Source organism: Nycticebus coucang, chromosome 15 (assembly GCF_027406575.1).
Source record: "Nycticebus coucang isolate mNycCou1 chromosome 15, mNycCou1.pri, whole genome shotgun sequence".
Lineage (NCBI taxonomy): Eukaryota > Metazoa > Chordata > Mammalia > Primates > Lorisidae > Nycticebus > Nycticebus coucang.
In genome coordinates, this window is record NC_069794.1 from 4,241,760 (window position 1) to 4,258,525 (window position 16,766).

Below are 16,766 nucleotides of genomic sequence, written 5' to 3' on the forward strand. Positions count from 1 at the left end.
GGATACAGGAGAGACATGCCTGGCTATGTGTGGAAATCAGATGGGTGTTTGAGAGGCTGAGGATACTGTTAGGGAAAAGCAATGGTGGCTTGCTGACTTTATTTCAAAGATCAAGAAAGCAACCCCTCGTGGCAGGGACTCATCAAAGTCAGACACTATGCATGTGTGAAGAAGTGCTGGGCCCCCGGCCCCCTCCTCTTCCTCTTTCTTCTCTGCCGTCACGTCCTCTCCTCTCTCTCCCTTTTCTCCCCCTCCCACAATATAGTTGATATAGTATTATTTTATCTATTTGTCAAATACTATTAAATTTTAAGTGTTTCTTTAAGTCAGAGACTCTGATTTATTAAAGATTATTTACAAACTTCAATGCAGTAATTAATAATGGCTGCAGCTTGTTACCTAAGCCTGCTAGTTAGAAAACACATGGTTTTTCTGATCGTCTTTTGGATGTGCATTTTGACTGTGAGTTCTGAGCCTGTAATTTATCCTCCTTATCCTGGTGTCCCCACAAAGTCCCACTGATAGCCACAGTTCTTACCAGATGGAGTAAGGACCCTCCGGAGGAAATGAGCGTGTGAGGATCTGCCCCCTCCTTCAGGAGCCGAAGCACTGGAAAAGGAGAGGAGGGTGGGTTAGAGCAAAGTTTTCTGCTACACCGTGAACCAAAAGTTGTCCCCTTTCATTAAGATCTAAAATAATACAAACAGCCATGAAAGAGAAGAGGAAGGACTGATTAGTCTCCACCTGACCTTATCTTTTGCGTTTGGGATTGGTGGCCTTTCTCTTCACATTGAAACTTCTCCCACAGTTTGGCAATTTAATTACCTATTACAGCCATGCAGATTAATGAGAAAGTGAAGCAGAGTTTTACCATTCTTTGTTTCAGAATGTGTCCAGTTTATGTACATTTTTTTGTAGAGCAAAAAGAAAGCAATTATTTCAATTGGCTCATGTGGGCATTAGGCTTCTAAATTCTTACTTTTTTAATTCATTAAGACCCATTGGCTTAAGACAGTCAAAGTTTACTATTGCACATTAACCTTCGCTGGTGCCATTAGCCCATGGCAGCATTTCCACCATTCTCGCAAAGCACTTTAAGACAAAGCCACGCACATCCAAATTAATAATGTCAAATACATGGAACTACATTTCAATTATTAGAATAAGTTCACAGTTGAAAGGTGACCTAAGTTTCCATTTGAACAGCAAATATGCAGCACGTGGATTGCAACAGAGCACTAAGGGACAGGTGTGTTACAGTCTCTGCTACTCCAAATGGAGCTGTGAGAAGAGCCCTACAGAAAGGCTCGCTAGTTCCCCGAGCATGATGCTGCTTTCCACTGTTAACAACTGTATCACAGTTTGAATAAGGTGTCATTAATGCATTTTCTACAAAAATATATATCTAATTTATATATCTAATTACAGCAAAGGTTATGTATGTATTTATTTATTTATTTAATTTTCCTACTTTCAGCATTCAAAGTCTCAAGTCTAGGGAATTGCCCGAACCCTGAGCAAAGTAGAACAGTTGGTCACCACCTTCTAAGATACATCTAAGATCATGTCATTTTCTTTCTTTTTTTCTCATTGACAAGATACTTTTATTAACTTCTTTGTTTTATTTCAAACTATTACTGGCATACGAAGGTTTTTGGTACATGGATCGATTTGTAATGTTCGGGTCAGGGCTGTAAGTATGCCCATCACCCAGATAGCATTCGTTTTTGGACCCATTAGGCAGATTTTTGTCCACCCCTTCTCCCTCCTCCCCCTAGTTGATTTCCACTGAGTTTCATTTCCCTGCGTGCACATGTGCTCATTGGTTGATTCCAATTTAATAACAAGTACAAATGGTGTTTGTTTTTCCATTCTTTAGACACTTCATTTAGGAGAATCGTCCATCCAAATCATTGCAAAAGCCATTAATTCATCCTTTCATATGGCTGAGTAATATTCCATGGTATACCTATGCCACATTTTGTTAATCAACTCAGGAATTGATGGGCACTTGGGTTGACGCGACATTTTTTCGATTGGGAATTGTGCTGCAATAAACATTTGAGTTCAGGTGTCTTTTTGATAAAATGACTTCTTTTCCTTTGGGTAGATACTCAGTACTAGTGGTTTCAAATGATCCCAGTCTACTCTTAGTTCTTTGAGGACTTCCATAGTGTTATTACTTAAAACTTGTTCTAATTTTCAGTCCCACCAACAACTGTTTAAGTCTTCCTATCTCTCTACATCCATACCAGCATCCATTCTCTTTGGACTTTTTAATAAAAGCCATTCTAACTTGGGGTAAGGTGATATTTCTTTGTGGTTTTAATTTGCATTTCCCTAATGATTAGTGACAGTGAATATTTTTTGATAGGTTTATTGGGCATTTTTCTACCTTCTATTGAGAAGCCTCTGTTCATGTCTTTTGCCCATTTCTTAATGGGTTGTTTATTTTTTCCTTGCTGATTTTCTTGAGTTCTTTGTAGATTCTAGTTATTAGCCCTTTATCAGATGTATAATTTGTGAATATTTTCTCCAGTTCTGTAGATTGTCTATTTGTTTTATTATTTCCTTAGCTGTGCAAAGTTTTTTAATTTAGTCAAGCCACATATACTTGTGTTTTTGCTCTAAATGACATTGGGATTTTAATCATCAATTCTCTACCTAGGCTAATATCAAGAAGATATTTTCCTACATTATCTTCTAGAATTCATGGCTTACCTGTAAGTCTTTTATGCAACTTGAATTAATTTTTGTGAATGGTGAGAGATACAGATCTGGTTTCATTCTTCTGAATTTGCCTATCTATCTAATTTTCCCAGCACTATTTATTGAATAGGTCTTCTATTCCCCAGTGTATATTGTTGTCTGGTTTGTTGAAGATCATGTGGCTGCATGTGGACGGTTTTATACATGAGTTATCTGTTCTGCTTCATTGATCTAGGTATATTTTTGTGCCAGTCCCATGCTGTTTTGCTTATGATAGCCTTGTAGTAAACTTAAAGTCTAGTAAAGTGAGGCCTGTAGATTTGTCCTTTTTGCTTAAGATTGCTTTGGGTACTCAACTATTTTCTGGTTCCAAATGGAAGTGTAAAATTATTTGTCCTAGATCTCTGAAATATGACCTTGGTAATTTGAGGGAGATTGCATTGAATCTGTAAATCACTTTGGGTAGTTGTGGACTTTTTAACAATGTTGATTCTAATGATCCGTGGGCATGATATGTTTCTCCATTTGTTGTGTAATCTGTGATTTCTTTCCTCCATGTTTTGCAGTCTTTTTATAGATATCACTCACCTCCTTGGTTAAGTATATTCCTAGGTATGTTACTTTCTTTGTAACTAGCATGAATGGTATCAAGTTGCCTATTATTGGTGTGTAAAAATGCTACTGATTCATGTCCATTGAGATTTGCTATCATTAGACTTTGCTGAATTTGTTAATCAATTCCAGGAGTCTCTTGATGGAGTCTATGGGGTTTTCTTGATATAAGATAACATCATCAGCCAAAAGCAATAGCTTGACCTCCTCTTTCCTGATTTTGATGCCTTTTATTTCTTTGTCTTGCCTGATTTGCTCTGGCTGAGACTTCCAACACTATACTGAACAGAAGTGGTAACAATGGGGACCTGTGTCTTGTTTCAGTTCTTAATTGGCAAAGTTTTCATCTTTTCTCCATTCAGTATATGTTGACTGTGGGTCTGTCACATATGGCTTTGATAATTTTGAGATATGTTCCTTCTATGCTTGGTTTGCTGGGGACTTTTATCATAAAAGGTGCTGAATTTTGTCAAGAGCGTTTTCTGCATCCTTTGAGATGACCATATCCTCTTTGTTTTACCTTCTATTTATATGGTGAATCATAGTTATGGAATTACATATGTTGAACCCACCTTGAATCCCTAAGATGTAGCCTACTTGCCCATGATGGATTATTGATTTGATGTGCTATTAAATTTGGTTGCTAGTATTTTATTGAGAATATTTTCATCTATATTTATAAGAGACACTTGTCCTTTTATTTTATTCTTTTTTGCAGTTTTTGGCCGGGGCCGGGTTTGAACCCGCCACCATCAGTATATGGGGCCAGTGCCCTACTCCTTTGAGCCACAGGCACCGCTCTTTATTTATTTATTTATTTATTTATTTTTATTAAATCATAGCTGTGTACATCAATGAAATCATAGGGTACAATGTGCTGGTTTTATATACAATTGGAAATATTTTCATCAAACTGGTTAACATAGCCTTCACAGCATTTTCTTAGTTATTGTGTTAAGACAATTATATTCTACATTTAGTAAATTTCACATGTACCCTTCTAAGATGCACCGTAGGTGTGGTCCCACTGATTACCCTCCCTCCACCCATCCTCCCCCCTTCCCTCCCCTCTATCTTAAAAGAGACTCTAGAAATAATGGGCCTAACAGACACTTACAGAATATTTTACCCCAAAACTAGGGAATATACTTTCTTCTCATTAGCACTTGAACATTATCCAAGAGTGATTACAGTGTAGGCCACAAAAGATATCTCAACAAATTGAAAAAAAAAAAAAAGATAGAATCATACCATGTATCTTCTCAGACTACAAAGGGATAAAACTAGAAATAAAATCCAAGAGAAATCCTGTGTTCTACACAAAGTCATGGAAATTAAACAACCTGGTACTGAGCAATTATTGGATCAGTAACAACCTTTAGATGGATATCAAAAGGTTCCTCAAACTGAACAACAAAGGGAACACAAGCTATCAAAATCTGAATGCAAAAGCAATCCTCAGGGGAAATTTCATAGCTTTAAATGACTACATCAAAAGACAGAATGATTACGAATTAGCAATCTAATAAGACATCTCAAGAAACTAGAAAGGAAAGAGCAACAAAGTCAAATCCAGCAGGAAATAATAAATAATAAGGTCACAGTGGAACTAAACAAAATGGAAAAGCAACAACAACAAAAAACAAAATGTAAATGAAACAAAAAGTTGCTTCTTTGAGATAAACAAAACTGATAGACCTTTGCTGGATTAATCAGGAATGGAAGAGAAAGCACCCACATACATTCAATCAGAAATGGAAAAGGAGATAACACAACATAGAACACAGATATATAAAATGTCATGGGTATATATTATACTAAGAAAATATCTACACACTTAAACTCAAAAATGTAGAGGAAATGGAAAAATTCCTGGAAACACTCAACCTCCCAAGACTCAGTCAGGAAGAAATGGAACTCCTGAACAGACCAGCAGTGAGCAGAGACACTGAGGCAGTAATAAAAATTCCTCCAACAAAATAAAGCCCCATACCAGATGCAGTCACAGCCAAGTTTTACCAGATCTACAAAGGACTGGTAAAATTCTGCCCATACCAATGAAATTATTCCACAACCACAAGGAGGGAATTCCTCACCCTCAATTCACTCTATGAAGCCAGTATCTTCTTGTTACCAATGTCTTTTATTTCTTTGTTACACAAAAGTGTACAAAATGTTCAGGCTCCAACTCATAGCTCCTTGGGGCATGTTGTCTTTCCATTAATTTTCTATGTGGCCTGAAATGTTGCCTGAAGGCACCTCCTTGCCATGGCAGCCCAATTATTTTACATGTTCCAATGTCTGGTCCCTTACCATCTTCCCCTACTCTACCTGAGCATCACAGAGGAAATCATGAGCCTCAGCAGACATCGTCACTCCTCCCTCCCTCTCCAGGAGGAACCTTTCTGATGGTAGGCACAGAAGATGAGGTGAGGGCAACAGGCACAGTTCAGCCAACCCCACCGGTGTGTTCTGTGTGCTCTCAGGACACAGCCTTTCCTGAAATCAAAGCAGCCTCAGTCCAAATGCAGAAAGAAGTCTCCCAATAGGAACATGCGCCTATCTTTTCATTTACCAAGTGTCCTGCCTTTGATGCTGTTCTCTCTTTAGTTAAGGGATTAATTCTTTTTATAATCTAGATGCTGCTAACATTCAATAGATTGTCACAGGAAAATTCCCAAAGGTAGAAAACTTGTGGGACCACCAGCACCCAGACAGCATATGTAGTATTCTTTTAATTTTTTCAGACAGAGTCTCACTTTGTCACCCTGGGTAGAGTGCCATGGTGTCACAGCTCACAGCAACCTCCAATTCTTGGGCTTAAGCGATTCTCTTGCCTCAGCCTCCTGAGTAGCTGGGACTACAGGTGCCCACCACAATGCACAAAACTAGGTACTGGCAAAACAGAGAAATAGCATATATTTTGCAAATACAAATAATAGTGTGGGCTAAATTCTATGACTTTGCTGTGGGCTAAAAACTGACATTTTATGGAACTTAAATATTAAAGTGTTAAGAAGAAAATGTCAGTTGCACAACAATTGGTTTATAACAAGAATTTTGAAAAAGGAAAGGAAGTACATCTTTATAAAACTAATACATGTTGAAGATTTTCCTAAGTACATAGGGTCCAACACTGTTCTAAATGCCTCATGCATAAGAATTATTTTCTCTCATGTCTCTCTGGACCTCTACAGTACAGACACTGCAACCGTCACTGTTTTGCTAATAAGCACACGGAGGCTCTAATGCACTGGGCGAGGCCAGAGGCGTGAGTGGATCTAGAACTCAAGCACCACCCCAGGACTGCAGTGACTGTTTCCACATCCCTAAACAGCACGGAGGTGGCGAACTTTCAAAATCCCAGAAGGAATCAGGAGTTCTTTTAATAACTTCCAAATTACTAGTTTTGTGGGAAACTGCCTAAATTTAGATTAAAATACCTTTGGAATGGTAAAGGTTCACAGCTTGTAATAACATAATTTGGATTGTTGGCCAAGTAAAACAACTCTGAGTATTTCGGTCAGTACAAAATCCGCAAGGAAACAGCCTAAAGAAAACTAGCCATCTGGGGACCAGATTCAGAATTGACTGTGTATTTGTGGCTTCGTCAGCAAGCTGCAGCAGAGCTCCCTCAAGATGTCTGGGCAGGGGGATGTGATTTGATATTTAAAAAGAAGCATTAAGTCTCTAAATCTTCAGCTACTAGGGTAAAAAAATGCAGTAAAATACATCCTGAAGTTTTGGTATGGGGCTTTAACAGACTATGCAGCTGTCCCCCCATCACCAATAATAACCAAACACAACAGTCACCCGGTAACCACCAGGCAGTTTGTGTTTCTAGTTACAGCATCACCACAGTGGCTCTGTAAGTTCCTTAGGGATCAGATCAGCTGGTGTGGACATGTGATTACACAGCCATCCCCACCAGTCACATAGTCTGGTGGCTCTCACACTCACAAAGATTTTATAGGTAAAACTGAGAAGAAAGGAAGAAGGAAGACTAAACAACTGGGTTCTAAATTTTGTTCATTTTAAGCCCTGAAAAAAACCTTTTCTAAGACAGAGGGAAGGATAAATCACATGTGGTGAAATGTTAATAACTGGTAAACCTGGTTCTATATGAGAGTTCTTTGCATTATCTCGGAAACTTTTCTCTAAGTTTGATTTTATTTCTAAATATAAAAAGTTACAATGAATAGTAACAACAACAAATCAAGCCAGTGTCATTTTCCCTCCTGAAATAATTATGGATGCATCAATAATGATATCTAAAAATGTGTATGTGAGAATTTCCACAGAGTTGATAGTTCTATAAGAAATCCTTTAAACATTTGATCTTATCTCATTTATATGTCAATCATGAAGACAAGCAGGGATGTAAAAATTAGGTTATCAACACCAAAGAAATGTCTCTGCACAGAAGCGCTGCTGAAATACAGCTTTCCTTAGACCTAAGTAGAGCTCAAATTTCAGGATGTAAAAGAATAACCAGAGGATTTTATTTAAATATATTTTCCTAGTTCAGGCCTTGTCAACCTATTTTTTATTATTGCCTCCCTCCACCCCCATAGAACTGCAAGGCCACCAGCATTCTGGACATCTGCTTATGGATTGTGACCCTATTGAAGGTAACAAACCATTTTTTCATCCAATATTTTTCTCAGCCAAGAACCAACTTTTGCACCTTTGGGAGCCATGTCTAGCCCGATTAGAATCATGTTCTAACCCTACCTTCTGTTACTCTGATTCAGTAGTTTTGTTGTGGGATTTAAATTAGTGAAATTTGTAAAAAACACTTCAGGGGATTCTGGCACAGATGGTCCCCTAAAGCCATTTTTGAGAGAAACTACCAGGATTTTACAACCTCATAAAATTCCCTCTCAGTGCCTCATTTGGAGCGACAGGGTGAGTGGCAAAGTTGAGGACTAATGGACGATCCTTTCCTATTTATTTACCTTTGAGGATCTGGTCCCCACTGCTGTGTGCACCACAGTCTCCCCAGAACAGTGTCTTCTTTGTTCTCCATAAACAGGTACTGACAAGGACCTCCCTGACGTAGGTCTCAAGTGACTGGGGCCATCAGACAGGTAGGGGAGGAGTCAGGTCAGAGTCCAAGTCTGGATAATGTTCTTGACCCTCACTGCACATTAAATCAGTTAACAGGGCTTTATGCCTGGGCTCTGTCACCAGATTCTTAAATGCAGTCAGCAGAGGACATGTCCATCAACCCACATGTTTCTGGATCATGACACTGGGAAGAATAGGCAGCTTCAGAATTGGTGTCCCAAGGACTGTCTAGCTTGTTCCCCTCCCAGCCTGGCCAGGAACAATTCATAATAAGACATTCCACGTAGGGTCCTGAAGCTCCGGAGAGGCTCTGACTGAAATTGTCATCCAGGTCAGTGGCTCAGTCACACTCTAAGGGTTGCTTCTGATTTGGGTCAGGTCCACCTGTACTGATGGGATGTGCGAGACTCTAACAGCCATCCTCCTATCAAAGATGACAACTAAGGCGCAGGTGTGGTGTCAGGGGTATAGTGGGTTTCTAAACTTAGCAAGAGAACCGTATACTAATTAGGTGCACTGAACATACTCCCTGCAGTTAAAACTCATTTCATATCACTTTGGCAATGGCATTGAGATTTCTTCCTTCCTATCCAACTTCCTCAGAACTGGTTGTAACATCTGAAGGGTTTAAACCTAGTTCCAAGTCCACACTGCCAGGGTCCCCCATCCCAATCCATGTGTGCAGTCCTGACCAACACGACCAGTATTTAGAGAGTTCTTTCATGTGCTCAGCACTCTCCTAGGAAGTGCAGCAGAGGAGAAATTAAAAAAAAAAAAAAAAGAATGGAGAAGACAGAGGACCATTGACATCACAGTCATATAGTAGAGGGCTGGTAGTGCTTCTTGAATCTTTGGCTGAATATCTTGAATTAGTCTTGACAATCAATTACCATTTACCTCTCCACATGTTGCTTGCAGCCCTTTTCATCCCTTCTCCCCTCCAGGGGTAACGCTGACACAGTCGGCATCTTCACTGTGCTCCCCATATCTCCCAGGCCCTTCCTCTGTTTTCTCTCAATACATTACTCTGGATACTTCCTACTGACCTATTTGCAGAGTGCGATCCTGTTCAGCAATAGATAATCAACTTCTAAACCCATAAATTCAATTTTATCCTAGTCACCTTATGTTCCAGTCCTAGAAAACTTTCTCTCAATACTTTCACTGAGATTTCAGTTCTTCAGTGAAAGATTTAGTCAGTGCTTTTGTGAGTAATGGTTAGAGTTATTATAAAATTAAATCTTATAACATTATTTTCTGCCTCACCTGTGAGTTTTGATTGCTTATTATGTCTCAGTCCTCTATCTTAGTTTGCCTGTTATTATTGATGTTATTATTCTATTAATTGAATACTAGATATTGTGGTTTTAAAAATTATAAGATCTATGAATAATGTTATCTCCTTCCAAAGAATATGCACCCTACTTTTGGCAAGTAATAAGGAAAAGAACAGATAATCTCATTCTAATCAAGACTTGAGCTGACTAAAACTGAGCACAGGATTCATTAATTTCAGATTTGCTCACACTCCTGGGGTGAACCCTGAACTCCAAGAATCTCAGAAAAGCATCTGGGCTGAGCTACAGGGACCCCCTTCCTTCCTTGGCATGTCATGACTGTAGTCTGTGTGCCCAGTGTTAAGACACTGTATCATCACCCTCATTCTGCAAGTGGAGATACTGATGATGGGAACTTGCCCAAGGTCACACAGTTAGTGTATGGTAGGACTGAATTTGCACTCAGAAAACTGTAGTCAGATTTCACGTTCTACCTATTAAGAGGAGCAGATTCCAACAGAGAGTAAATAATACACTATTCATTTTGTATCACATACTTCCTAAGTATTAATATAATTCCCTCATAATAAGGAGAGCCAATGTCTTTTTTTTGTAAAAAGTAAAAATGCAAAGAAAATAGCAAAATGCAGAAAATCTATGACCAAAAAAAAAAAAAAGGAAGGAAAAAGAAATCTTAGAAGCAAAGGACAGATTGGATTAAATTAATATAAAGTTTTGGAATGGAAATAATTGTCATGCATTTATAATAACAGCTTGACAGGTATATAGTACCTATAACATAAAATTTACTATTCACTGGTTTTCAATGGAGTCACAGAGTTGTACAATCTTAAGCATATTTTCATTGCCCCCCAAAAGGAGCTCCTCCTTTACTAGTTTCCCTGGTTAGAACCTTCAGCATCACAGAGAAGCAGAGAGCAGATGTTTGTCTCACTCCAATGGGAAAGTTTCTGATGCTTCATCATCAAGTATGTTAGCTGTGAGTTTTGGTGGATGCCCAGTACAAAGGTGAACAACTTCATCATGATTTTTCTTACTATGTTTAGAAAGAATCTTATGTTTTTACATGCATTTCCTTCATCTGTTAAGAAGATAATGTTATTTTTATTCCTCATTCTGCTAACATGCTGAATTTTTTTGGTGATTTTTTTATATGTAGAAACAACTTAGCATCCTTGGAATAAAACTCCTTTTATTGTGGTTATGATTCTTCTTAGGTACTGCTGGGTTCATTGCACTCTGCAGTGGATTTTTGCATCTGTGTTCATGGGAGACACAAGTTTGTCTCTTTCTTGTATTGTGATATCTTTGTTTCTTATAATCTGGTATTGGAATAATACTGGCCTCATAGAACCTTTTAGGCTGTATTCCCTCCTGTTCAAATTTATGAAAGCATTTATGAAAGTTAGTATTAATTCTTCTTTAATAATTTGGAAGAATTCCCCCATGAAGCCATCTGTGCCTGGCATTTCCTTTGTGGGAAGATTTTACTAATATAATCTTTACTTGTTACAAGCCAATTATGGTTTTCTTTTTTTTTCTTACTTTTACATAAAGAGATTTAATGCACACACGCCCATGCACACACATATCCTCTTTGCTATTCAGCCAGAGTATAGACAAGATAATTACTTGGACAAATCAATCAAATCATTTAAACTTAAAGTGGCCCAGAATTTTTAGTTCTAAATGGTTCCTCAGTACTAAGCATGATAAGGAAGGTTGACTTCCTTTTTTTTTTATTAAGTCTTTTGTACATAGATCATAAATACATTTATGACCATTTCAGTGTGTTGATTATTTATACAAATTGAAGTGCTTACACCATACTAATCAGCATAGCTTTCACCTCATTTACCCAATTATAGCATTAGGACATTTGTGTTCTACACATGATAGAACCAACTTGTACTTGCGATGTGCTCCATAGTTGTGGTCCCCTACTATCCCCTACTATCCCTCCCACCAATTATGGTTTTCTATCTTTACCTTGATTCACTGTTGGTAATTTATGTCTTTCTAGAAATTTTTCCATGTCATGTGGGTTATCTAATTTATTGCCACACAATTTTAATAGTATTACATTTTAATCCATTTTTCTTCTAAAAGTTTGGTTGTAATGGACAGTAAACTCCCCCTTGCCAGTGGAGGGTAAGGTCCAATACCTCCTGTAGATCCCTGAAACTGCAGATAGAACCAAACTCTGTATACGCTATGCTTTTTTTCCCATACATAGACACTCGCGATAAAGTTTTCACAAATTAGGTACAGGAAGAGATTAACAAAAATACTAATAAAATGAAACAGCTATAAAAAATTTACTGTAATAAAAATTATGTGACTGTTCGCTCTCTCTCAAAATACCTTATTGTCCTTTCTTACCCTCCTTATAAGGATGTGGGACAACAAAATGCCTACATGATGAGATGGCGTTCACTGTGATAGAATGCTGGGCTACTATTGGGCTTCTAAGGATATGTCAGAAACAGGGTCATCTTGTCCGGGTGATTCTGGATCATTGAGCCATGATGACGTCAGTGGTCTGATGTGGAGAGCAGATCAAGCCTATGACTAATATTCAGGTGGTGTACACAGCATATGTGCTGACAAAGGGATGCTTCACAACCTAGCAGGGATGGAGAAGAATGTTGAATTTATACTATGCTGCTCAGATTAGAATAAAATTTAAAATGTATAAATTATTTACTTCTAGAATTTTCCATTTCATATTTTTGGATTAGGGTTGACCACAGGTAACTGAAACTATGGAGAGCAAAACACAGCTATGAGGAAACTGCTGTATCCATTCCATTCCTGATTTTAGTAATTTGAGCTATTTGGGTTTTCTTGGGAGAGGTCAATTTAGCTAAAAATTTTTCAATTGTGTTGATCGTTTCAAAGAACCAAGTTTTGCTTTTATTAATATTATTATTTTTTTCTTTGTATTTCACTTATTTCTACTTAAATCTTTATATCACTGCTTCTGCAGGCATTGTGTATTGCGTCCTCTTTTCTCCAATTTTGGAATGTATAAAATGGTTATTGATTTAAGATATTCCTGTTTTTTAAACTGAGCCACTTATATCTATAGGGACTGTGGGTGATTATGATGCATCAGTGTAAGTTTATCAATTGTGAAAAATGTACCCCACTCTCAGGGGGATGCTGTAATAGGGAGGCAGGTTTATGTCGAGGCAGCAGTGTACAAGAGATCTCTCAATTTTTCTGTGAACCTAAAACATCTTTAAAAATTTTGAAAAATAATGAGAGGAATATACAGTCATAAATTTTCCTCTAAAAACTTCTTTAGTTACATCTTAAGTCTTTTAGCATCTTGTATCTTTAGTTCATTCATCAAAAAGCATTTTCTTTTTTTTTTTTTTTTTTTTGCAGTTTTTGGCCAGGGCCAGGTTTGAACCGGCCACCTCCAATATATGAAGCCGGCGCTCTACTCCTTTGAGCCACAGGTGCTGCCCAAAAAGCATTTTCTAATGTCACTTGTGATTTCCCCTTTGATGCACTGGTTACTTAGGAGTATTGGGTTAACATTAGTTTTCCAGGGATGCTAGGACAAAATTCTACAGATGGGGTAGTATAAATAACAGCATTTATTTTCTTACAGTCCTGAAAACCAGAAGTCCAAGGTCAAGGTGTTGGCCAGTCTGATTCCTCCAGATGCCTCTTCCTGGCTATAGGGGGCTGCCAGCTCGCTGTGGCCTCTTACGGTCTTTCCTCCAGGCATGTGAATCCACCATGACACTCACAATATGTGTCCAAATCTGGTCTTATAAAAATACCAGTAAGACTGTATTTCAGACCAACCTTATGACTTCATTTTAGTCTACCTCCTTAAAGGCCTTGTTTTCAAATACAGTCACATTCTGAGTTTTGAAGAGTATGTAGATGAATGTCTTCCATCAAATTCAAGATGTTTTAGAAGTTACTTTTCTCCCTGTCCTTTCTCTCTCTCCTCTCTTCTGTGGTTTTCCTCAGGTATGCTGGCATACTTGATTGTGTCCCACAGGTCCCCTAGGGTCTATTCATTTTTCTTCATTTTTTTCCTCCACCTCAGACTGGATAATCTTAACTGATCTATTTTTATTTTTATTTTATTTTTTATTATTAAATCATAGCTGTGTACATTAATGTGATCATACTCTGGTTTTATAGACCGTTTGACACATTTTCATCACACTGGTTGACAAAGTCTTCCTGGCATTTTCTTAGTTATTGTGTTAAGACATTTACATTCTACATTTAATAAGTTTCACATGTACCCTTGTAAGATGCACCATAGGTGTAATCCCACCAACTGATCTATTTTTAAATCCACTGATTTCTTTTTCCAATTCAAAAATTCTGTTGATTTATTCTAGTATATACAAGGTGTCCATAAAGTTCATGTGCAATTTAAAATTGTTTCTTTCACATTATAAGTTGCACACAAACTTTATGTCCACCCTGTATATGTATGTATGTGATTTCAGTTATGGTACTTGTCAGCTCCAGACATTTTCATTTGTAATTTCTCTCTCTTTATTGTTCTTCTCTCTGTGGTTAGAGACAACTCTCAGACTTTCCTTTAGTTATTTGAAATGATTTTCTTTAGTTTTTGAATATGTTTATAATAGTTTATGTAAAAATTTCTCTTTAGTAAATCTAATGTCTGAGCTTTCTGAGATGGTCTCTACTGACTGCCTTTTTCTCTCTACGTGAATCATACTTTCTTGTTTCTTTGCATCTCTCATGATTTTTTTTTTCTTTTTTGTGGTTTTTGGCCAGGGCTGGGTTTGAACCCGCCACCTCCGGCATATGGGACCGGTGCCCTACTCCTTGAGCCACAGGTGCCGCCCCTCTCATGATTTTTGTAGAAAACTTTGTATCTTGGTTTGGTTTGTGCTGCTGTAACAATAAAAACAGACTGGATAATTTATAGAAAACAGAAATTTGCTGCATCTTTCCACAGTGTACATTGGCAGGAGGTGGGGGGAGGGGTTGAATGTGCCCTTTTATAAGGAGCCACTCCTACAAGAAGAAATCTACTGATGTGATAACACTACTGATCCCTTCTTGGTTGGATCAAGCGGTCCAATCACTTCTTAACAAATAGCAAATAAATTTTAACACGAGTTTGGGAGAAGGCAAATATTCAAACCATAGCAATGAACATTATAAATAATAAAGTGTGGATATTTTGGGAATCAGTGTAGACTGATGTTACTGCATGAAACTGTCATATGCTGGTTTCATTACTTTCCTGAATCTGCAATGCTTATATTCTTTATCATGTGTGGCCACGGAAATCTCCACTCAGTAGTCTATGTGGTCAGCTAATGACTGAATCTATTTCCTTAAATGGCCTAAAACAATAATTCCCTGGCTGGGGTGCCGTAAGCATGTGCTGAGACATTCACTGTGCTCTGGCAGGCAGTTTACATCTTCCCTTACTCCACACTTTGGGCTGTGGAAAGCTGGAGTTCCCTAGGAAAGAGATTCAGGTCCTCTCAGATGTTTTCTGTGCATTCCCACAGCACTGAACATGTCCATGACCTTCTAGCTTCCAAGGAATAAGTCACAGTTTTCCCAAGTACACTCTTGTACTTCTGTACTCTATTATGCTTTTATTCTCTGGCTTTCCCTTTTAAGTGTTTTGGTCAGCCTGCTGTTTATCATGCTTGTGGCAATGCTAAATAATTGTTGCTGGTTATTTCCTACAAAGGACCCAGGGAAAGGGTTTGTAGTGAGCTTATTCTGAATCGGGTCAAATAAAAATAAGTCTTGTGGGTGGGAATTTCCAGTGAACAGCCAGCTATTTCAAAGAATTCTAATTCTCTAAACATGGGGTTTTTTGAGGAAGCTCTAAACCATATGCCCCCTCCAGTGGTCCTGAAGCTGCTGGTTTAAATGGGTGGGATCAGGGCTGGAGAGAAGAGTATGGAATAACAAGTCACAATGCCACAGAGTTCAGTTTTCACTGAGATTCAGCTTCATTACTGAATAAATGCTCCTTGGGTTGTCGGAAGCCTCTGATTAGTCTCCAAAGTTATGAAAAAGTTGGTTTTGACAGTTTCGTGATAGTTTTTTTGTTGCTTTTATGGAGGACAGATTTTCCCTGGCCCACAGTGGCAGCTTATCTCATACTTTTGAACTTAAAAAATGACAGAAGAATCCCTAATAATATTTACCTGCCATTGCAAAGAAGAAAAAAGTAGCTAACATTATGTGAAATCATAATAATCACTGTTTTGCTAAAGATTAAATTTCCAAAGATACACAAAATTAAAAAAAAAAAAATTTCCAGAAGGCTACTGTCAAATTCACCTGCTCTACAGAATTTCTAACACACTGTGGTGGTGAAATCATCTGTGGGGAATCAGGAATGACCTGCTTACAAAAACCAGTCCTAAATCATCAACTCTCTAAAAATTCCAGAACAGACTCAAAGTGACAGTTTTATACCATCATAAACTTGACTGCACATTTCTTAAGACCTTGATTTGAAATAGCAAACCCAGGGTGCACACTGTGCTTCACTTTTTACTTGCTCTCTCTCTATGGTCTTCAGCCAGTCTGTGTTACATTAGTTCAGAGTGCTCTTTTTCCATGCTATGTGTTAGAGGCACCAGCTTCAAAAAAATGATTCATTTTACAAATAAATAAAGTGATGTACAGAACTGACTTCACTACTAATCAAAATTCTATTTCCATCTTGAGAGAGTAAAGAAAAATCACACTAGTATTTGTAAGAGTTATTAAAATGTGATTTGATATATCTATATATTTTATATACTGTATGGTATCTTTTAAAAGTCAGTCAAGAGGAAGAGAAACACCCAGCATGTATGCCACTGACCACCAACTACTGCTAAACCAGGAATCAAAGGGCCACACTACAATGCTGGTTGTCACACTTAACTCTGTTACTATGCTCTTTCACTTTTGGGGGCTTCTGTTTCTCATCTGTAAGACCATGATAACAATAATGTATTAGTAAGAAAAATTAGATATTAGTTTTTTTGATAATTAAAAAAAGCAGGAGACACACTTGTAGAAGGCTTTTGAAAATGGTGGGCAGGC

At 37.9% G+C, this 16,766-nt stretch overlaps 1 protein-coding gene across 1 annotated transcript in view; it reads right to left on the minus strand.

The window, feature by feature from the left end:
* Positions 1-16,766, minus strand: part of MYO16 (myosin XVI) — a 643,638-nt gene that overhangs the window by 446,298 nt on the left and 180,574 nt on the right. The window contains exon 3 of the mRNA XM_053563761.1: positions 539-609. Coding sequence (XP_053419736.1) covers positions 539-609 — 71 coding nt within the window. The remainder of the gene's footprint in view (positions 1-538; positions 610-16,766) is intronic.